Consider the following 22106-nt stretch of genomic DNA (forward strand, 5'->3'; position numbering starts at 1 on the left):
AAACTGAACTGGCTCGGGAAACAAAAAATCAGCTGCGGCACCAAAATGAGATGAAAATCAGTGTCAGACTCTTTCTCCCAGTAAACACAGGAAGCAAAAGACAAAAGACAAGAACAACAAAGATTGCAAGAGTGATTGTATCCCAACGGAGGTGGAAGAGGGTCAGTAAAATGAGTGAAAGTACAAATCAACTGAAACCTGGGTTTTGTACTTGCATTGAAGTGTCCTGCACCCTGCATTATAACGACAAAAAAAATGTAATATATATATAGAACCGCCTTGTTTTCAATGCATTCCAGGTTTTTTCAGTGTTTTTCAAAATAAAAGCACTGAACCAGTGGAGCTGAGTCTGAAGAAACATCCATCTTCAGTGAACCAGTGCTTAGTCCAGTTCAGGGTTACGGGGCGTACTGGAGCCTTTCCCAGCGAGAGGCTGATTTAAAGTACAGTCAAGTCATTGCTATCATATGTGGTGGAGTAACAGTAAAACTACCCTCAAAGTAATCTAATCTAATGGAGTATAAATACTCAAAAACTGTACTTAAATCTAGTGAGGATGTTTTTGTACTTGCTGCTTTTGTACTGCTCTTCGCCTCTGCACGTCAACTGTGTGGGCGAATTGCAAAGTTGTACCTCTTCCAAATGTCTTTTTACTGATCTGAGACTAGTCATGAGCTGAATGTCGTGCACCAGCACATCGCACCCCAAATTGTCAAATGGGACAAGGACCAACAATGGAGGGAGCAGAACAAAATAGAAGGCCGCACAGGAGGGAGGCTTCAACTTGCTAATAAGTAAAATCTTGTTATTTTGGTCAGTGTTTTTCAACCGGTGTGCACTATTGTTCAGCTGTGCTGTGGGAAATGATCCAGTTTCACCTCAATTGTCCGGAGTTAGAGGTGGATGATATGATGACAATAATTCATGAACAATTAGAAAGTGTTCTATACATTCTTTCTATACACTGTAGATCTGTGCTGATGCTCCTCTTCCCTCACTCTCACAGCGAAGAAGTCGGTCAAATGAACAACTTCCAATAACCAAATAAACACGCTGCAAAATGTGAAGAGATGAAGAATGATGGAAAGGAACATCAGTGAGGTGTATAGTAGTGTTTGTTCCAAAGCCCAGTGCAGGTCTGCAGTGTCTCGACATCTGTTGTGACTCACAATCAAGACAGCAGTCCAAACCTTTCTAGTTTTCTGCTGTCAGTGTGACACCTCCATAGATTTATTCTTCTGATTAAGCCCATGGCCATGGTGGATTGATAAAAAAGTCAAGCCATTGACATGAAGTTTTCTCCACTCTCTCACTCGTGTGTCGTTCACAGCACGCCTTCTCAGCTGCAGTGAAGTTGTACGACACCGGAGACTACGACGGAGCCATCCATCTGTTCGAGGACGCTCTGGTTGAGTACTACAAAGCGGATGTGGAGTGTCGAGCTCTGTGTCAGGGGCCGCAGCGATTTGAGGGCCACGATCACATCCGCTACCGATACAGCCTCCATGAACTCATATCAGGTGGGACAAGATGCCACTGCTGCAGTCTCCTTTCAGTGCTTCCTATAGGAGGCTGCCACCACAACCTATCTTGATCTTCCTCCAGAGTCACACCTACCCTCTCCCAGTCCTTCTCTATTGCCTGCTCATCCACTTTTTCCTGCACCAGTCTTCGTCCTACATGTCTACTGTCTCTCCTCCACATGTCCCTAACTTTGTCTCCAAACATGATGTACTCATTTCTAAACCTGTCTTTCCTAGTCACTCAAACCCTCAGCATCTTCAACCCTTCCAACTCAGCTACTTGTCTTTGTGTCAGAGTTACTGTCTGGAAACAGTTAAAGTACTGCCCATTTGGAGACCCAGCTATTTTCACCTGGTGGTTCTGATGCTGGCCACCAGCAAGAGGGCTCACAGGAAGGACCAAAGCAATTGAATTTATTGAATGTCCATTGCTGTTTCATCCGGAACCTGTGGTTCTTTTACTCATAAATGCTAAAAGAACTTTGACTGTTGCAGTGCATTATGAAACGGGTTGGTATGACTACATCATCAGTTATAATCGTATCACAAGCCTTGAAATTTACATGTCGATATAGAGGTTTCTGTCTGTTCTGGTGATGAAGGATGTTGACTTTGACATTCTGGGAGTGAAGGCAGTGACGTCTGAAGAACATCAATCACCACACACAGACACATAAGAACACTTACTAGAGTTTTGATTCAGAAAGGAGCCGCATGATAAATCTCCACGTCTCTGTGTGGCTCTGCAAATCATGAGTGAGTTTATTTCACGTGACACTAAGTTTTATTCTTAAGGGTCGTGTTATCAAACTGGACGGTTTATTTTGGATTTGAAGCGCTTCATCTCCTCACTCAGAGAAGTCTGACGGTAACTTTGGCCCAGGTCCCGAGCCTCTCTGTTAGGGAGGGGCCTGCTGTGTTTATACATCGACTCTCTGCTCATTTAGTTTTGTTTAGGTTTCAGTTTTCATGGCTGCTGACTAGTTTCTTCATTAAAAATGTGATACTGATTTGTTTCTTAAGTCTTCACTCTTAAAGTCATCAGGAGTTTAGTGTTGTTTCCTCAGGTCAGCTTTACCTTCAGCTATCTGTGTGTATGGACGGTCAGTAGCTGCAGCTTTACTCCTGACAAATCTGTCTCCAGTGATCGTGCCGTGGCCTGAGAGAACAGTGGGAAAGACGACATTGTGGACGAGCTCTGTTTAACTTTCAACCTGTGGATTCTTTTCCATCACCTCAGGCTGCTGTTGTGAATATTTTGTGTGTTCTTCAGGCAACTTTTAAGCTTGAAATGAAAACACGCACGAGATTCAGCAACAATGACGGATATTTCACATGACACTAAAAAGTCACGTTACTAAAGGTCTTCGAGAAATTCCCTCTCTAAGGAGAAGAGGAGCAGAAGTGCTGTTGCACAAGTGTTACATACACACACACACACACACACACACACACACACACACACACACACACACACACACAGCAGTGTTGACATAATGAAGTGATATTTCATGCTCATGCTTGGAGGAAAGGCTCAGCAAACATGAACATTCTACACTGAAACAATATCTTTTCAATCAAACTGTAATGCAAAAGAAAATATCATGGATTGTTTCTGTGCGATTACATTCAGATCAATCATCTGATCATAGATTTTAGCGACACCTTGCAGAGCGATTGAGCATCAGCTTTACATCACTGCGTGTTATATCCACTTTTGACCTGCCCAGAATGTGATGCACAAATACACTGTGGTGGTTTGATTTATTATGAAATATACTGCACTTTCTTATTTTGGTGTTTTCATCAAATGTCAGTCTACAGTCCCATGAAAGGGTCAGCATGACTTGACATAAACAAAAACCTTTGGCAATGAACAGAAGATCTTCAAATTGATAAAATAGTTTTGGCATTGAAACATTTACTTTAGAATTGTAAAATAGGTTTTAGAGCAGCTTTTCATCTTGATGGAACTAATATGATGAAGAAGATGCTTTCAAACCCCTTAAAATTTGACCTTGTTCAAGTGCGGACATGGGCAAAGTGCGGACTGGGGGCCACATGTGACCCTGAGATTGCATTCATGGGGCCCTTGTGATGTCAGAGTAAAGTAATATAGCAACTGGTTATTAATGATTTTCGCTGCTCTTTTATTATTGACAATTTTTCACTCTAAACAGAACAATGTTTGTTTTCCAAACATTTGTCTTTGTCCCCTTCTTTTCTTTTTGCATTTTTGCGATTATTTCCTATCACTCAAAATAAATTGAAAGAACATTATGAATAATAATAATGATGATGATGATGATGATTGCAGGCATATCTGCCTTGTTCATAGTTCGTCCATGATTTGTAGTTAAATAAATAAAATGTGCATATAGTCAAATTATTGAAAATCAGTATTTTTTTTTAGCTAATTTATCAATTTAATGTAATCTTTATATTTGTCTTCCCACTACTGTCATAATGTGGCTCCTGAGGGATCAATACTTTTTCCTTTAATATCTTCTTGTTATCTTTTTCATGTTGAAATTTTGGCTTGATTTTTTTAACATTTTTCTAGACCAGATGAATTCACTTGATTCTAAACACACTGTTCGTGTTCACATGATCCATGTCTGCGCTGCAGATCACTTCACCCAGGTGATACACTGCGAACACGAGTGTGTGCGAGACCTGGCAACCCGTCCCGGACGTCTGTCCCCCATGGAGAATTACCTGCCTCTGCACTACGACTATCTCCAGTTTGCCTACTATCATGGTGAGATGCTGCAAGTTAAGATGAAATATGTGTGACCACAACATTAGGTTTTTGAACCTGGGTGCAGTTGCTTTAGGTTTCCACTTTATATTTAGCTGTTTTCCCTCTGTATTTACTAGACTGGTCTCATGTAGAAAAGCCACGAGTCCATAGCATCCAGCAGCTGGACTGCTTCTGTGGACAGTTGCCATCACTCAGCAACCACTCATTCTCCTCATGAATGCACTCTGGGTGACTTTTCGGGACGAGGGAGCAGAACTCGCCAGACTGCTATTGACCTGAGGACCCACAGCTGACGGCAGCAGACGCTCCGAGTCAGGAAGTCTTTGGTTAACCCTGGAACTTTACAGCCCAATAAAGATGCATTTGTGAGGCCAATTTACAACAATGGTGTGAAGGAGGTCTGCAAATGTGGCACAGAAAGTATTATGTGATATTGTGTCATATATGTAATGTAATACTTAAAATCACTGTGTGATATACAAAGTATTATTCATGGAAACAAGAGATACATTGTGAGCTCAAATGTTTTACCCCAAAAACGCACATTAACCAACAAGAAAACAACTCAGAGAGCGCAAACCTCTACAAAGACGAAAGAAACCTTCTAACTCCTCGAGGTAGTAAGGAGACCTTTAGGCCCCCATGTCAACAGTTGAAAAAAATTTTTAAAGAAAATTTTATCCAAATCTGTCTGTAACTTTCCAGTTATTTTGAACACAGACCGACAGACAGACAACACCATGGAAAACAGAGCCTCCTAGAGGGCTGTATTAAAAAGAAATGTAAAATCATCAAACAGTACATTTATTGAAGCATATGATTTGAAATTTGATGTTGAGATAACAATATGTGGCCTATATGGCACATTATTGACAAAAGCATTTTTCCCAAAAAAGGAAGGTTCACTGTGAATATTATTTTGTGTTGTTGTTGATGTGTTCTTCCTGACCACAGTGGACAGACTGGAGGAGGCGCTAGAGTGCGCACTCACCTATCTGCTGTTCCACGAGGGCGAAGAGTTCATGACGGACAACAGAGATTTCTACAGAGAGGAGCTGGGACACGATGGCCGCCCTCGTGAGGTTCGGATATTTCAGTCACGTAACATTTTTCATCTGCTTATAACATTCAAAAACATCAAGAATGTCAGATGCCAAGTTCATCTAACAGCTGTCTATTACAGCACTTCATTTATAGACTTGGTCGAGAACTTAAAAGTCCTGATCCAAAGTATTAAAACTGTGAAGCTGTAAAAGTCCAAGTGACACCTGTTGCTATGAAGATATTTCAGTTGTGTTGACAATTAACTGAGCGTTGCATGTCACACAAAAAATGGGCTACAAAATACTGACAGCTACAATAGTGGGTGCCTAAGAAGAGCTTCAGGCCAAGTGGAATGTAAATTTAAGAATGAAAGCAAAGCAGAATCTTGCTTATTATTATTAAAAACCCTTGTCCTACATCCTAACGGAGGCTGGGAATTGAATTTCTCGGTTGTCGTACCGAGAAATCTGAGCATAAAGTGAAGCACAATGCAAGTGACTGGGTGATGTGAGTGAGCGGAAAAACTGGGAGAACATGACCGTTGATGTGAGGTATAAGATGAACTTGAGAAACCGAAGACGAGAAATCAGGGGGAAGAGTGAACATTAACGGGAAATCTGAGCGCGCTTTGGTTTTTTGGAGGCTGCAGGTTGTTTGTCGTGTGTGTTGGCCGGACCATCTGGCAGGAGCCTTCTCATAAAATGTACTTTCACTTTTACTGTTTGTTCACCATCCCGAGGATAAGACATCAACGTGGCTTGTTTTTCCACCGCAATCCCGGACATCTGAGAAAATGCCTGCTAATTGAGCATCAGAGCGGCGAGGATTCTCCGCTTCCACTCTGAACTGAGCCTTGTTCCACATCCAATTGCGCAACCTGGATTTCCTAGAAAGCCTGGTCCTCATTACAGCCTGCGTCGCTCCCAGCAGGACACACATGTGTGTGTGTGTTTCGATATTGTGAATGTGTGTGTCACATAAACACAGTCGGAGGCGGCGTGCTGGTGTTTGTCTTTACTCATAGCTTCGATTTTTTTCTTCAGTTTACAGTAGAGATGTCGGCCTGTTCTCAGCCTGTGGGAGTCTTCACAGTTACAGAGCCAGGACTGACCCGCCTCTCTGCCAAAGAATTCAGCCTTTCAGGAGCCGCAGAGGACAAGAGAGAGCTGTCAGTGTCTGTGATATAGAAGGCTGCTGATACTGAGAGCACTTCTTTGACTCTCAGAGACTCACTCTTGTGCTCACCCATTTCAGATTCATGTTTCTGAACTGCACTCAAAGAAGATACATCTTCCAAAATTCACGTTTATCTTGTTTTTTTATTTGTTGAGAGGAAACAGCAAGAAACAACAACTTGTCAGAGGATAAACTCTCACTGTTTGGTGGCAGTCTTGAGTTTCTTGACAGTTCAAAGTCATCAGAACATCCTAATAAATGTCTCTGTGGTACCGCAGTGTTGCTGCTGAGATGCAGCACTGTGACACTAGGAGAAGAGTTAAGTCAGACTTCCAAAAACTCTTCTGGTTTGTGAGCTGCTTGTGGTGACACAGTAAGTGCGCCAAGCCATTCGAAGTGTTCGGTTGGCCTCTATGATTTGTGATCGAAACTATGTCATCAACTGTTCTCTGGAGTTTCCTTTCCCCAGCTAACACAGACTAGCGTGTACTAAGTCACAGGCATTTTTATTTCAATGCGCTGTCTTGCCCATGTTTATTCCCTTCACGGCAGAGAAATGGACGGGAAGTCACACAGGTGAAAGCAGTGCATTGAGCCTGTTGTATGTATATAAAGAACGCCTTTGACTTTATCTTTCTGATATGATGAGGTTCAGTATCTTGGCAGCATGAATCAGAGTGAAAAAAACATTATTTTTTTGTCATTTTAAGAAGGCATTGCGTCAGTCGTGTGTGCTGAAGATGACGGCATGAACGCTGATGTAAAACAACAAAGGCTCAGGTTGGTTAAGTTGAAGTGGTTCTGAAAGTGAGTGGTGATAGAGATGCTTTTTTAAGGGCTTCTCACCATGTTATTCTGTTCTATGCACGTATTGAGAGCTCTGTCAACGCTTCAGTTCCTTCTTTTAAAAGTGTGATTCCTCCCCGAACTACGATAAGCAACTCCTGTCTGCCGGCGTTCAGTCAGCGTTGCATTGGATCCAACATGACAGTGCACCAAAGTTCCTTCGATGAAGACCTTGAGGGCTATTGTGTTGGTGGCGAGGCATTAGCTTCCTATTGGTAGATGATGGCATTACAGCAAACATCATGTGAGGAACCAAGAAAGTCATTTCTATTAACTTTACCCTTAGCTTTTATAATAATAATAACAACAGAAAAGGCACTGTCATCTCTAGAATTAGACTGAGGGACAGCTAGCAGACAAAAGAGAAAGAATCTTGGAATGTTTTGTACGACAATGTAATAGTAATAGTAATACTACTACTACTAATAATAATAATAATAATAACAAACTTTGGACCTACCATCACTGTCCAACAGGATAAATATTTGCCAGATGTTTTCCATTTAAGTAGCGTATCACTGCACACAGCCTATTAAAACGTTGGAAGGTCAATAATGAGGTTCATCTTTACAAATGAACCACAAAGGACGCAGCCATCTCCATCACACAAACTTAAACAACAGCTTCGATGCTTCTGGTTGATGTGGCTGTCCTGCTTTCTGCACACTCACACATCAGTAAATATGTGTCGCCCTGAAAATGAGTCTTTGTGTGTGCAGCAAGCCTCCAGATACATGAGGAGACACAAGCAAGAGCTGGAGCTACTTCTGATCGGCAGTGAGATAATGGGAGCAGAGTTCACGGAGGGGGTGAGTTCTCACTCGGTTTTCCATTCATAATTCAAACTAGAGAGGGAGAAAATGACTGTCGCAAAGGTAAGACTGAGTGATGCAGAGCAGCGGCTCCCGAAGCAACAGGTGTCTCAGCTGTGAGCCTGTGTTTTGTTGGCGACACCTGCTGGTCAACTGCAGAACTGCAGCAGTATTTCAAAGGTTTTTGCCCTCAGATGTGTTAACGTGTGCCACTATGACGTCATGGGCACGCAAATTACAACAGCTGAAACTCATTTTAAAGTGATTCATGAATGGTTGACTGCAGCTCGATGCAGTACATTATGAAAGGATTGAACAAATTGATGAGGGTCGCTTCTGTTTCAGAACTACTGGAGCAGCTCGGGTGGCAGGGACGACTCACACAGGTGAGTTACAGGTAATGAATCCTGAATCATTAGCGTCCAATAAACACCCGTCCTGATTTCCCAGGATCCCCTCTGGCACTGACGGTTGGATGGAGTACGTCCCCATCTCGGATAAGAAGGACGGCGCCGTGGCTCCTCCGCAACAGCTCAGAGAAGGTCAGTTGGGATTGGGGCGTCGGCGCAGCTGCACAGAAGTCCTGCGGCGTGGTGGGCTTTTCAGCACAGTGCTGTGATCTGTGTAGGTGGTCCGCTGGTGTATGGCGGCGTGCAGCTGGTGCAGAACTCGGTGGCCTTGAACGGGACTCAGCGCGTGCTGCTGGATCACGTGATATCAGAGGACGAGTGCTCAGCGCTGCAACACCTGGCACATGTAAGGACACAACCACGGGAGGTTTGAGTTGGAGCCAGCAACCGCTGGTGAAGTGGGGAAGCCGCACAAGCCGGACCTGCTGGGATGCGTCTTAGCTTCTCATGTGCCTTTGTGGTTTGTTTTGGTTTCCTCCCGCTGACCATGAACACAGCTGGTTATCTGCAGTGTCAAACTTCAGTGTCATTCCAAACAGTTGTTTGAAGAGCTTTAAGTGTCGTGTCGTCTTGCACTGCAGGCGGTGACTCTGGCCGGAGACGGCTACCGAGGGAGGATGTCGCCGCACACTCCCAACGAGAAGTTTGAAGGAGCTACTGTGCTCAAAACTCTGAAGGTATCCTCACCCTCTTTCACCTCACGCTTCTGTGGTTAACAAATTCCCTGCCGCAGTACGGCTACGAGGGTCGAGTGCCCATGAGGAGCGCGCGTCTCTTCTACGAAGTCAGCGAACGGGCCAGGCACATCATCGAGTCCTACTTCCTGCTCAACTCCACCCTGCACTTCTCTTACACTCACCTGGTGTGTCGGACCGCCATCACAGGTCAGACTCGCTCGCAGGACTGACCCCACAGATCCTTACACAGACGGCTTCCAACAGGGCAGCAGGATCACAGGAACGACCTGAGCCATCCCATCCATGCCGACAACTGTCTGCTGGACCCTGAAGCCAACGAGTGCTGGAAGGAGCCGCCGGCCTACACCTACAGAGACTACAGGTTCACGGCCGCAGCAGCTCGCTGGCATGTGTTACGTTATAGTTACACTCTTGTTACTGTTTCAGTGCGCTGTTGTATCTAAATGGAGATTTCGAAGGAGGCGAGTTCATTTTCACTGAGATGGATGCCAAAACAGTGACGGTAAGATATGTGGGCGTTAAACATATATACAGGGAAGGTTTTAAATTTTTTATCTCTTCTGACATGAGGTTTGATGCTGCTTGTTCCCTCCTCCAGGCGTCCATTAAGCCCAAATGTGGGAGGATGGTGGGTTTCTCCTCTGGAGGAGAGAACCCACACGGCGTGAAGGCTGTCACTCGGGGGCAGCGGTGTGCAGTGGCACTGTGGTTCACCCTGGACCCGCTCTTCAGAGAATTGGTATATATTTATGTATTTCTTTTGTCAATGTCATGTCATGTATTTATTTATCATTTCAAAATATTAATAGACACAAATAAGGGAGCAGAAAATAAAACACAAACCAAAATAAATAAGAAGAATAAATTAAAGGTTGTACAATAATTATACAGCAATATTAATTAAATGACATTTTTATCAGAATTTAAATTAAAGTTGAAAAAAAATCCATAGACAAAATATCAAATAAATTGAACACCCACCCCATTGCTTCTCATGCACACTTCATACAATATCAGCAATAATTCAGCAAAAACAAACTATTGTCTTTACCAAGTAACAAAGTGCAAGAAAAAAACTTCTATTTTATATATTTTAAAAAAAGACTTGAAACTGCACTTGAGTCCCATTCACACTCTTTCACATAACATACAAAAGGATTCCAAATGTTTTCAAATGTATTTTTTTCCCTCTTAGTGTATGTGTAATTCTTGGGTCAAGAGAACACCATATGTATCCACTGGTTTATCTTTGGCCCACTCTTCCCCTCTGTCACCTCTGCAGGAGAGACTTCAGGCAGACGAGGTGATCCAGGCCCTGGACACACAGTCAGTCTGGGGTCACGACCTCAACATCAACCCTAAGGATGAACTCTAATAATCCCGCCGTCCCTGTCCCTGTTAACTATTTATTTAAGGAAGAATTTTGGGTCAGAGCATTTCTATTTTTGTACTGTTGGAAGTGCAAGTTTGCTGATATTGTTTGTGTTATTGTTGTTGTTGTGCATTGCGCCTCACTCCGGTACTTGAGTTTGTGTTCCCTCCATAATTTATGATCACTGTGAAGGAGCCAAAGACAGACTTGTTGGTTTCTTTGTGCACTCAAAACTTGGTAGTACAACGTCAGTGATTCAGCATGTTTAAAACTTCACTTTTCACTTTTCATGACTGCCAGTAACATTTCTCCTCAAAGTGCACTGTGTTCTTGTTTTTAGGAATATTTTTCAACAGACTATGTCCAAGCAGTGAATATTTAACAAGCGTCTTTGTGTGTTTGTGCGTGGAATGTCTCTGAATGTTTCTTTTATTTATATGTTTCCACGGATTCTGCTGCAACCGTCAGCATTTTATATTTGGAACTTTTGTCATAAGAGGTGTCAATCATTCCTGTTTCAAGGAATACCATACGTGTATGATCCTTTTGTTTGTGGTGGATGACCCGGATGATAGTTGTGCACTGTGTTGGAGACAAACACGCTTGGTTTGTCGACGTAGCGTCATTTTAGTGTTGAGCAAATCTTTCCTGATGTTTATTGAATTTGGCCACTTTCACTGATATTTAATGAGAAATGAACTAAATATGTTCTTGAGTATAAATTAAATACATTAAATATGATAGGAATGTCTGTCATTTGTCATCTTCCCTCTCGCTCTTGTTTGCTTACAAACACAGTTTGTTTCCTCCTAAACGCGATAAAATACTGAAAGTGGTTCCACTGCTTTGTGGAGAGCACCTAGTTAAAAGGTGATAGAAAATCAATCACCACACAGAATTCTCTCAAAAGGCTTTAATAGAAGTAGTTTAAAGACGACGTCATCCGTCACTCACGGCACACGACAAACACCAACATAAATAACCAATAAAAACTGTGGTAAGACATTTCTTGACACCTGACGTTTCTACACCGGTGTGTTTGGAGGTCACTGTGGTAAACTTTGTACACAAAATGTGCATGAAGCAAGTAAAGAAACAGCAGCGGTAGACATTCTCCCCAAAACAAAGGGAACGTCAGAAGCGATAGTTGAAGGACTCCGTGAATCTGAAAGGAGTGGAGTCACTGACTGAACACATGAGGTCTCTCATGCGCCGTGCCCGTCGCTCCTCTAGGACCAACTTGCGAGATCGTTCCCGTGCTGCTTGCTGCTCCGCTCGCTTCTCGGCTCGCTTTCGTGTCAGCCACCTGAGGACCGGTCAGTTCAGAGTCATAAGACTGATTTACAGGTTTGTAATACATTTGACTTAAAACATAAAATTTTTTTCTTGTTTTGGACCTGCGGTTCAAGGCGAACAGCAGGTAACTGCTGCGATCTCAACTCAAAAGGGAGAGGATATAGACATGAACAAAAAGAACTCACACTTTAAAGGCACGTTCACACTCCTCTCTGCTGCGGAGAAGATAACCGCTGTCCTCTTCCTGCCTCCGCAGCTCCACCAGCTGCTTCTCCCGCTGCTGCTGCTCTTGTTTCCTCTGCAGCCACGATCTGAAGGCCTCCTCAGGATCACTGGACTCCCTCTGTGAAACCCAACATTGTCATCACCCAGTTCCTGGCTAACTGCTGTAGCCTTCTCTCACTGTACCTTGGAGTTAATTCTTTCCATCTCCCGAGCTCTGTGGATCCTCTTCTCCTCCTGGAGCTGCCCTCTCTTCCTCAGCAGCCAGGCCTTGAACGCCAGCTCATTCTCCTGCTTCTTCTGCTCCTCCTCTTCTCGTTTTCGCTGCTCCGCCTGCCAGACGTGAACAAAGTTGGGGTTGAAAAAGTGTCCCAGGCTATGTGTCCAAAAGACGCCGACTGACAGATGTCACTAACAGCTGATGGAGCTGCACACACTGAGGCTGAAGTCCCAACAAAGAGGTGACAAAGACAGACTCCACTGCAGTATTTTAATGAGGGTCATTGACAGAGGTGTATTGCAGGAATTGACCTCTCACCTCTCGGGCCTGCTTTTCCTTCCTCTCTCTTATTTTGAGAAGCAGTTCTTTTTGCTGGGGGGTGAGGGTGTAGGTTGCCTGAAAGGGGGTCCCGCTGGCCGACTGCACCCGTCTTCCTGCGCTCCTCCTGGGCCCGACTCTCGGACTGTGGTTGGCTGAACTGGGTCGGTGCCTGGGCTGAGCAGGAGGTCGAGGCATCATGGATGTCTGAGCGCTGCCATGCTGGAGGGGTGAAGCTCCAGAACAAGGAGAGGAGCTGACACGGTGCGTCCTGCGGGGACCCGGGGTCTCCTGAGAGCTGTCTGGGAGCCGAGGGAGAAGCCCTTGACTCTCCACCTCTTTCAGGCTCACCAGGTCGAACTTGCCGTCTTTCTCCACCAGAACTTTGCCCTCCTTCATTCCCTTTTGCCCTTCAGCTCTTTGCTCTCCTGGGGACAGTTGTAGCTCTGACATCTTCCCTGAGACCTCCACCTCAGCTTGAGTGGCCTCCTCATCCATCTCAGCCTCTCCAACCTTCTCAAGCTCCCCAGGAGGCACCACCATGGTCACCAGAGTTTCTTTAAAATGCAACCTTCTGCGTCGACTCAGATCAGGCGCTTCCTGGTCCTGCAGCTCACGATTAGCTCTTTGGATCTTCTCCTGAATGTACTTCCTCTCCTCTTCCGTCGGCTCCTCCATCCCTGGAGGAGGAGGAACCAAGGAGGAGAGCTTTCTTGGACTGTCACTGTCCGAGTCATACTCCAGAGGTTCCATGGGTGGAGGCCACCTGTACTCATCATCCCCATTCTCCTCTCCTTTTCTGCCTCTTTTCACAACCTTCTCTTTCCTTTTCTTTAACTTCTGGTGTTTCTCATCTTCAGCCAGTTCTTTATCGATTTCTGTCTCAATAGCGTAAAAGTCTGAACCCTGGTGGCAGGAAAACAAGCAGGTTGGTCAGTGGTTCACGCACAATAGCGCACTCTTCTGCAGGCTAACGTGACAGAGGTGTGAGTAGGATTGTCATTAATTTTGCATCACGCTTTGGTGAAAGTATCAGAACGTATGTGAAGGGAGAAGGTTTCACATGCAAATATGGAGGGATCAGGTGACAACACCACTCTCCCCAAAGAGGACACACCACAACCCAACTGATTCATTCAACTAGGATGGTAAGTTTGGAAGCTGTTTGGATCACAGTGCTCACCAGGACCCGAGCAAAAAAAAAAAAAAACAATCTTTCTATATGTCCATCTAAAGATGTTTTTGTTTATTTGTTTTAATTTTATTTGCCTTCCCCTTTGATTCCTTGTGTTCTTCTGCTACATGTCACAGATTTTTGGATGTAAATATATTATGCCTATTACTAGGACGAATTTTGTGTTTTTGAGTTTTTGTGTTTGGACACAGGCCAAGCCCAAGGTTTCTCTCATAGGATCATCTGATTAGAGTTAGCGCAAAAGAGTCGGCGTAAAATTTCAACAGGCAGCGTTCAAACAAGCCAAGCCGCAAACATGAAGCCAGGTGCAGTTACTACTTCACACAAGTAGATGACGGACGCCCGTAACTTCAATCTGAGGAACATTTGCGGATGTGTTTTAGTCAAGGTTTTGGAGTAAATAAACTATAAAACTATAAAATTAAAGTGAAAGTGGGGGCTGTAGTTATGCAGTAGGAGCATAACAGAGAGCAAGAGAGGAGAATTGGGAGGCAGAAAGGGATGGCAGTGCTGCTTCTGTTCCTTCACCATGACTGCACACAAGCGACATACACTGGAACCCATTGTCAGCGTGTCTTTGGACATGCTGGTCAAAGCACTGTGATGGAGGTAGTGCGAATGTAAAAATAAATAAATATATAAAAATGGCGGCAGATGCAGGAAAAGCAGGCCTGTTGGACAGAGGTAAATTAAATAATAATAATTTAAATTTTTCCGGTCAACACTCCCAAATACATATTCAGATTATGTTTTGCTAAATGTCTTTACACATGTTTTACTGTAATGTGCTCTAACAGTTCAGAAATTGCCCCATAATATCTAATATTTTTCGTTACAGAACCGCAAGGTTCATTTCCCAAGGATGGTGAGATAAAGAGACCCACCTGGCCGGCGCTCCGCTCCTCCTCACTGATGAGCCAGTCCAGATCCTTTTCAAAGTCATCTTCATAGTCTTCCAGGGACCTGGTGACACCCACTTCACTCATGGTCAAATGGTCTGCATGAAGAATTAGACCCATGCAGTCATCAAATACTCCACAGGTCTGACATTTCTAGCAGATGTAAATAGTGTTTAATTGTATTTAAATTTTTAATCAAAAGCATAAGAAAGATTGATCAGGTGAGTCAAATCTTTGATGGCAAAGATGAGATCCTGAGCCTTTTCTGCATCAAGGTATGTTTAAATACATGTGGCCTCAGAACGCGATAAAATGGACCAATAAAAAGTACACAAAAACAGCCTTTATTTATTATTATTACAGCAATTAAGTGGAGCAGACATTTTGTGGAATAACCTGAGAAGTTACTTAAAAAGATAAAATAGGTCACGTTGAACACAAACAGAAAAGTTGGTAATGATCGCATAATTATGCACAACAGTTTGCATATAAAGTAATGGGTTATTGCACTCGGCACATGACAGTTGGTGCGCTGCTTAAGCAGGATGTTCAGGATCAAGTTGTGTTTGTTGTGGCTGTTTAATTGGCCGTGAAACACTGGACACACAACCGGCTCAGAGGTAAAACTCCTCACCCCTACTTGAACACACTCAACTGACCTGTATTTCCAAGCAACACAATACTCCTCATAGCAGCGGGTCACGCACCAACGCGTGTCCTCTCACAACAGAGATGGATGATGCGGAGAAGATGAGGTGAAGGAAGAACTGATGCCACCGTGTGTTGTCAACTCACCAGCTGAAGACTGTGTTGTTTTGCTCCGCTGCTCAGATGAAGAGGAGACTTGCGCGCAGGCGGCGTGGTGCGTGTAAGACCATCAAGTAAACCCACTCAGACAGTATCAGTCTGTCTGCCGAGCAGCACCTGCGCTCATAAGCTGCTTCTGCTCCGTCTTTACCAGACTCGTCGCCATGGAGACCCACAACACGCTTTACGACTCGCGCATGCGCAGCGGGGCGACGATGAGAGACTGGCCGCTAATAAAACTATACAAGCGCTTATAAACTGTCATAAACCGCGAGAATAGCTTTAAAGCAACAACGAATATTTTGAGCTGAAAACAGATACTTTTGCATGTTCAATCATCTTGTGGGGCTAATAATGGACAGAACACACTCGCAAAATGTTCGAGTTGAAACGTTGATTAGAAAAGTGAACGCTAAATTATTTTTTCTGAAAGAATAACATTAACTAGAATTCAGAAATGAGTTATACTTTTACCGGAATACGCAAGCGCGAACTCTGTCATTGAGGTGCGCGTTGCATTCTGGGTCTCGTAGTCACTTAACCGTTTGAAACTGGTTCACACTATGGACTTGTGGGTGACATAAAACTACATTTCCCAGACGCGTCCAGAAGTAGGAAGTGCTCACTGGGAGCGTGACTGATAACACACAGGTTGAACTTCTGATAACGCGATGAGTTGATTATTAATAAAGTGGGTCTCACCAGGACGCGAAACTCTAACGACATACGCACCGTTATAAATGGCGACTTTTGCCTTCTGTTCCGCGAACAAAGTCGGTCGGTTACCCTGGAGGAAGTGTTTGTTTTCGAACATAAAGGGGTCCAGAGGTTCCGAGGAACCCAGCCTTCGGCAGCTTCCAGGAGCGAGATGTTTCACTTTTCGGTTGGTGTCCCAGGGGACCGCAGGCAGGTCCGCGGCCGGGGCGAGCAGGAGGGGCCCGCTGGCGCTCGGTGGAGTCGCAGCAGTGGCAGCCGCGGCTGTGGCGGGGCTCATGGCCAACGGTCACCACTTGCGGCGAGCTGAGATGGCGACCAAGATACCGCAGACGGCCGATGAGCTCGAGCCCGAGGGGGATATTCTGGAAAGATGCCGGGGCTTTATGTCTGCTCCCGTCACTGACATCAGCCTGCTGCAGGAGAGGAGGGGGCAGATGTGCACCCGGATGGAGATGATGATCATGGAGACCCAGGCTGAATTCTGCAGAGCCCTGCAGGAGGTGGACGGCGGCACCTTCAAAGTGGACCGCTGGCACAGGAAGGAAGGTGTGAGGATCAACCTCCATCCCTTCATGCAGACTTCAGAGGTGCGGATGTTAAAGGATGGTGTGGTTTTCAGGTGGGGGAGGAATCAGCTGCGTGATGCAGGATGGCCAAGTGTTCGAGAAGGCTGGAGTCAACGTGTCGGTGGTGTTTGGACACCTGACTGAAGAGGCCGCCAGGCAGATGAGGAGCAGAGGGAAAGTCCTCAAAGGGAAAGACGGTGTGTTGCATCCATCTGTATTTCATGGGGTTTGTGCCATTTTAAAAGAAATGCTCTCAGTCCAAGACTTCTTCTCTGCAGTAATAACGTTCTAATGACATGGACTTTCATGACCATACCAACAATTGCATTGTGCCTATCTCATGACATACGGTTGTTAACTTCATATTTTATTTCTATTCTAAATGACATTTCAAATAGTAAACCTCAAAACCTTTAGGCAACACCGTACTCAATTACAATGTTATAACCTCTATGTTATCGGCAAAGCCAAATGCATCATCTAATAAGATAGTGTAAGAAACCAACTATAAAAAAATATTGTTGTTAATAACATAGTAATGATGTTTGTACATTAGTTATATTATACACTTTGTTATTATTCTATTTTTTTAAATATCTTTTATTTATTCAATTATTTTAATCCGATAAATCTATATTTGGTAAAAGTCATTCATTATTCCCCATGAAAATAGTTTCAGAATTGAAAGAACAAATGATGCCATGAAAACCTGAGTGCCTTGGCAAATACACATGTATTTTTAAACATTCACTCATTTTAAAGGCATGCTTTGTGTATGTGCTGCAAAATATTTTCACTTTACTAAAACTAGGGCCGAGCCAATATAAACAAATTGCTAAACAAAAAAAAAATGATGAATGGTTCTGTATCGATTTTCCTGCGCATAGTCCAATATGGATGTTTTTTTTTCTTCCATGTGTTGAATGGCCTGTAGTTTGAACCTGAATGTTAATATTAGTTAATATTAGTATATATTATATATATATATTATAAAGGTTCAAGACAGAGGTCATGGAGGGTTAATACTGCTCTCTTCAGTGTTCTTGAAACATCTCCATGTGTTCAATCTCGTGTCCCTTTCCTGTCTCAAAGGAAAGCTTCCATTTTGTGCCATGGGTGTGAGCTCTGTGATCCACCCCAAGAGCCCCCACATACCGACAGTGCACTTCAACTACAGATACTTTGAGATCGAGGAGGAAGATGGTGAGTGTCGTTGACATCAGCAGCTGTGTCTTGGTATACATGTCACATTTGACTCGGCCGATGAATGAAACGCCTTGTGTCCTTCCTCCTCCTGTGTCTCAGGGTCTAAGCAGTGGTGGTTCGGCGGCGGCACTGACTTGACCCCAGTCTATGTGAACAAAGACGATGCTTTCCTTTTCCACAACACGCTGAAAGAGGCCTGTGACAAGCACCATCCACAGTACTACTCTGACTTCAAGAAATGGTACAGACAATGTGTTGCTAGTGTGTGTGAAAGTGATGCAGGGCGTGTACTCACTGTGGGCTGATGATAAGGAAAAGAAAAACAGTTCACTTTTCAACGGTCACTCAAATCAATCTGACGTACGTCTTTGACCGCCGTCTGAAGTACATTTCACCCAGAAGAACCTACCTCAGGTGGCTGGACTGTGTGTTTAATACAAGTGATAAATTCTTTTTGTGGACTAGTTTGTTATCATGGACCCTTTAGAAGCGAAAGGTTTTGAGTTTCCTCTTTTACTTATACAAATTAAGTTGAATATAACAAGGGACTGATGACATAGCATTGTTAGCCAGTTGGCAGTACAGTACATGTTTTCAGCCTGTTATTTTGATTGAAATTGAATTGGTGTCATTGCTAAGATTCTATTGCCAGTCAGCAGACAGCATGAACATGTGACACACAGGTGGCTGATGTTTCTACTAGTTACTTTTCATTTTAACACCTTCAAATTATTGTGATTCATCCAGTAAAAAAAACAATATTTTCAGGACAAAAAATGTTTTTCTTCTCTTAAACTATTTATTCTTGTCATTGTGAGACGTGTTGGCAACAGATGCTTTCGGCTTGTACTTAATGTTGCAATAACTACCAGCTACAGTGAAAACAGGCTTTCATCACCTGAGTGCAGCCTCTTCTTCTTGTCCCCATTTGCTTTACTGTAGCTGCTCCATGTCGCTACTGCCACCCGCTGTCTGAATTGCACGAGGCATATTATGAATGCAACATTTTTTATGAATTTATTTTTAAACTGGACAAAAGGTGTTTATCTTTGCATCCTGTTTAAATGAACCTGCATTATGATCTCCAGGTGCGACAGGTACTTCTACATCCGCCACAGAGGTGAGACTCGAGGCATCGGAGGAATCTTCTTCGACGACCTGGACGGCCCGAGTCAAGAGGAGGCGTTCAGTTTTGTGAAAAGTTGTGCCAAGACCGTGGTGCCGTGTTACCTGCCCATCGTGTACAAACACCTGAAGGACCCCTTCAGCGCTGAGGAGAAAGACTGGCAGCAGGTGCGGAGAGGAAGGTGAGTCGGAGCTGATGTCTAGTTCCAGTCACGATTCATGTATGTGTTCGTGATTTGACTTATTCTCTTAGTTGGTCAGATGTTTATCTGCTGTTACTCTCCTTTTTTATTCCCTTGCTCTCTACCGACTCCGCTTTTTTTGGAATTGTTGAACTCTAAATGTGACTCTCCATTGAATCCGATCTTATCTTCCAGATATGTGGAGTTTAACCTGGTGTATGACAGAGGAGTGAAGTTTGGCTTGGCCACGCCGGGGTCCAGGATCGAAAGCATCCTGATGTCACTGCCTCTCACTGCAAGGTAACTCACCATTCGAGAGGGTCACCTCATCACCCGGAGTGTTACATGATCCCATGAGTCACAAAACGACTATGACTCTCTTCTTTTGAGTCTTAATGCTGCAAAAACTTGCATTGCTTTGGCCTGTTTTACATATGGTTTGCTGTCGTTGTCCTGAAGAGCGCGCCCTAGCATGTTGTTAAAAAACGATCCTCCGACAACTTAATAAACTGATAGAAGCGTTGGTTTGCTGTTTTCATTTAATGAGTAAGTTTCACTGACTCAATGGGTTGTCCTTTTCCGTTGACATACTTTAGTTGCCATGAATCGATACGGACTTAGCTCTTAAGTTGGTAATGAGGAAGTGACTCCGATTTTGTGAGCGAGAAGATCCTCATGTCCAAAGCAGCGTGCAGAGTGTGAACGGCATGGTGCTGTCAAAACTTATTAGTTTATGTTGAATTATAAAAACAAAAACATCATCCGCGAGTAAAACAGACAGACCTGATGTGAGGGACTCGCTGAGCCGACTCTTGTGTGTGCGTGTTTCCTGGTAACCAAGCCCATCCTTCCTCTGCAGGTGGGAGTACATGCACGAGCCTGCCAAAGGTACACGAGAGGCCGAGATGCTGGAGGTGTTGAGAAACCCGAAAGAGTGGGTGTGATGACACCATTACACAACTGACCAGATCAGCTGCACTTGCTCTGTTTACCAAGACTTTATGATCATGTTTGTCACATTTACCTTTGATGCATGAAAGCCTCATCTTCCAGCCGTGACATGTTTGTCTGAGCAATGAGATTGGTGCTTCTGTCAAAGTGCACTTGATGTGTCTCCTGGTGGTTTACTGGAAGGTACATTATGACTCCATAGAGCCATTGTGTGTGTGTGTGTGTGTGAGAGAGAGAGAGAGAGAGAGAGAGAGAGAATCATGATAACAATAATGTAATGAAAAAGAGCATTTCTCATTGTACTTGTGATTGATCTTCCGAGACAAAATCATTGTTAGTGAACATTGTATGTTACTTTTTTTAAGTAAAATTTCAGACTTGTCCAACACGTCGTGCCTATTGATGCATCACCTTTTTTTTTTAAAATTCTATTTGTCAGACCTGCAAACGGAATTTGAACTTAAATCACTCACCTTGCTTATGACTGAAATGAAAAGTGAGCCCTCTGGTGGTCAAACAGTGAGAGAGGCTCTATTCTTCAGTCCGCTGAGTTCCAGCTTCCACCTTCACAATTGCCAGACCTGAAACGTGCTTATTTTTACTTTTACTTCACTGGACATTTTGAGAACATTTCAAGTTGTAAAAATGTTAATGTAATACTTTTTGTGATACATGTATTACAAAATATATATATTTTGTAATAAATGCATATATATATATTTGGTTGAGCAGCTAGAAGTTTATATATATATATATATATATATATATATATATAAATACTGTGTACATCCATGGAGTTTACTCCCACATATTTACCTCATCAGTTAGGCAAACTCCCTTTTCTTCTTTATCTATTTTGAAACCATGTTTGGCAGATGCTAGGAGGAACTCACTATGAAGCATAATTTTCCAAAACACAAAACGTAGGGCCTTTGTTAAACAAGGCGCATCCTGGGCAAAGAGTCTTCACCCTGGGTCGGGTTTCACCAGAGAATTTGCTGCCGGCTTTGGAACGTCAACTCTTGTAAAGTGAGAGAATTTAAGCCGGGAGACATTTGTGTTGTTTCCAACTTACTCCTGGTTGGTTACACAGGTGAGGTTGGTGAAGAGCACTGATAAAGAGAGGGAGTCACAAATGAACCATCCATAGCTCATAGAAGCATGGACAGCGTCTGTTTTTAATGATGATGTGGTGAGTCGGAGGTTCAGGAGCCAACAAGGTCTTCTAATCCTGCGTGTCTTGGGATGAAAACCTCCACTGGAACGTGGTTAACACAGCAGGTTCACAACGGTTCTTTACTTGTCGCTCATTCTCTGGAAGCGGTACCGTTCGTGTCCCGTCCATTTCAGACCTCCAAAACGTATAAAACTAAAAAGTTTTTTTTTTAAAGCATCAAAACATGTCTGATATTCCCATGTCCATATGACACATACTGGTTGTACAACATTTAAAAAATCCATTGTCATTCATTGTTAAAATTATATTCTTCATATTTAAAAAAAAATGAAAGCATAATTCCTTGTATAATGATATTGATTTATTACCACCCTGCAGGTCTACATACCACCCCACATCTTCTGGATATTCTGGGGGAATCCATCGGTAACCTGAAACAATTTGAAACATGCTTTGCGCCTGTTAGGGGGTGGAAAAAAGACAAACCTTTTAATAGGTAAAATGTCAATGTCCAGATGTCACTTGTTTTTAAGTACTTGTGTTTCGCCTCAGACCTCCGAAGGTTTTCCCTGAACCCAAA

At 43.6% G+C, this 22106-nt stretch overlaps 3 protein-coding genes across 5 annotated transcripts in view; 2 read left to right on the forward strand and 1 right to left on the reverse strand.

Moving 5' to 3' along the window:
* The window catches only part of p3h2 (prolyl 3-hydroxylase 2), a 44544-nt gene extending 33205 nt beyond the window's left edge, over positions 1-11339 (forward strand). The window contains exons 3-15 of one of the 2 annotated variants that reach the window (XM_053864696.1): positions 1331-1520; positions 4153-4284; positions 5242-5369; positions 8073-8162; positions 8511-8551; positions 8616-8707; positions 8794-8921; positions 9157-9252; positions 9309-9459; positions 9517-9634; positions 9700-9775; positions 9872-10012; positions 10556-11339. In XM_053864696.1, coding sequence (XP_053720671.1) covers positions 1331-1520; positions 4153-4284; positions 5242-5369; positions 8073-8162; positions 8511-8551; positions 8616-8707; positions 8794-8921; positions 9157-9252; positions 9309-9459; positions 9517-9634; positions 9700-9775; positions 9872-10012; positions 10556-10648 — 1476 coding nt within the window. In that variant the 3' untranslated portion in view covers positions 10649-11339. Of the gene's footprint in view, positions 1-1330; positions 1521-4152; positions 4285-5241; positions 5370-8072; positions 8163-8510; positions 8552-8615; positions 8708-8793; positions 8922-9156; positions 9253-9308; positions 9460-9516; positions 9635-9699; positions 9776-9871; positions 10013-10555 lie in introns of those variants that run through there. The other variant, XR_008414513.1, reaches the window with a different exon arrangement.
* Positions 11340-11552: 213 nt separating this feature from the next.
* ccdc181 (coiled-coil domain containing 181) lies at positions 11553-15798 on the reverse strand. Of its 2 annotated transcripts, none has more exons than XM_053854221.1 (6): positions 15455-15798; positions 14781-14893; positions 12702-13607; positions 12350-12496; positions 12127-12284; positions 11553-11951 (listed from the first exon to the last, which is right to left on the reverse strand). In XM_053854221.1, exons 1-6 carry the CDS (start codon positions 15483-15485, stop codon positions 11780-11782), a joined length of 1527 nt encoding a protein of 508 aa, XP_053710196.1. In that variant the 5' UTR covers positions 15486-15798; the 3' UTR covers positions 11553-11779. The 2 variants fall into 2 exon arrangements, with proteins under 2 accessions (XP_053710196.1, XP_053710197.1); XM_053854222.1 differs by having other exon boundaries at positions 15591-15797.
* A 433-nt stretch (positions 15799-16231) lies between these two features.
* Positions 16232-20737, forward strand: cpox (coproporphyrinogen oxidase). The gene is made up of 7 exons (XM_053854223.1): positions 16232-16865; positions 16939-17082; positions 17978-18088; positions 18191-18332; positions 19180-19398; positions 19594-19698; positions 20258-20737. Exons 1-7 carry the CDS (start codon positions 16343-16345, stop codon positions 20340-20342), a joined length of 1329 nt encoding a protein of 442 aa, XP_053710198.1. The 5' UTR covers positions 16232-16342; the 3' UTR covers positions 20343-20737.
* Positions 20738-22106: the final 1369 nt, after the last annotated feature.

The sequence above is a fragment of the Synchiropus splendidus genome, chromosome 1 (genome assembly GCF_027744825.2).
Source record: "Synchiropus splendidus isolate RoL2022-P1 chromosome 1, RoL_Sspl_1.0, whole genome shotgun sequence".
NCBI lineage: Eukaryota > Metazoa > Chordata > Actinopteri > Syngnathiformes > Callionymidae > Synchiropus > Synchiropus splendidus.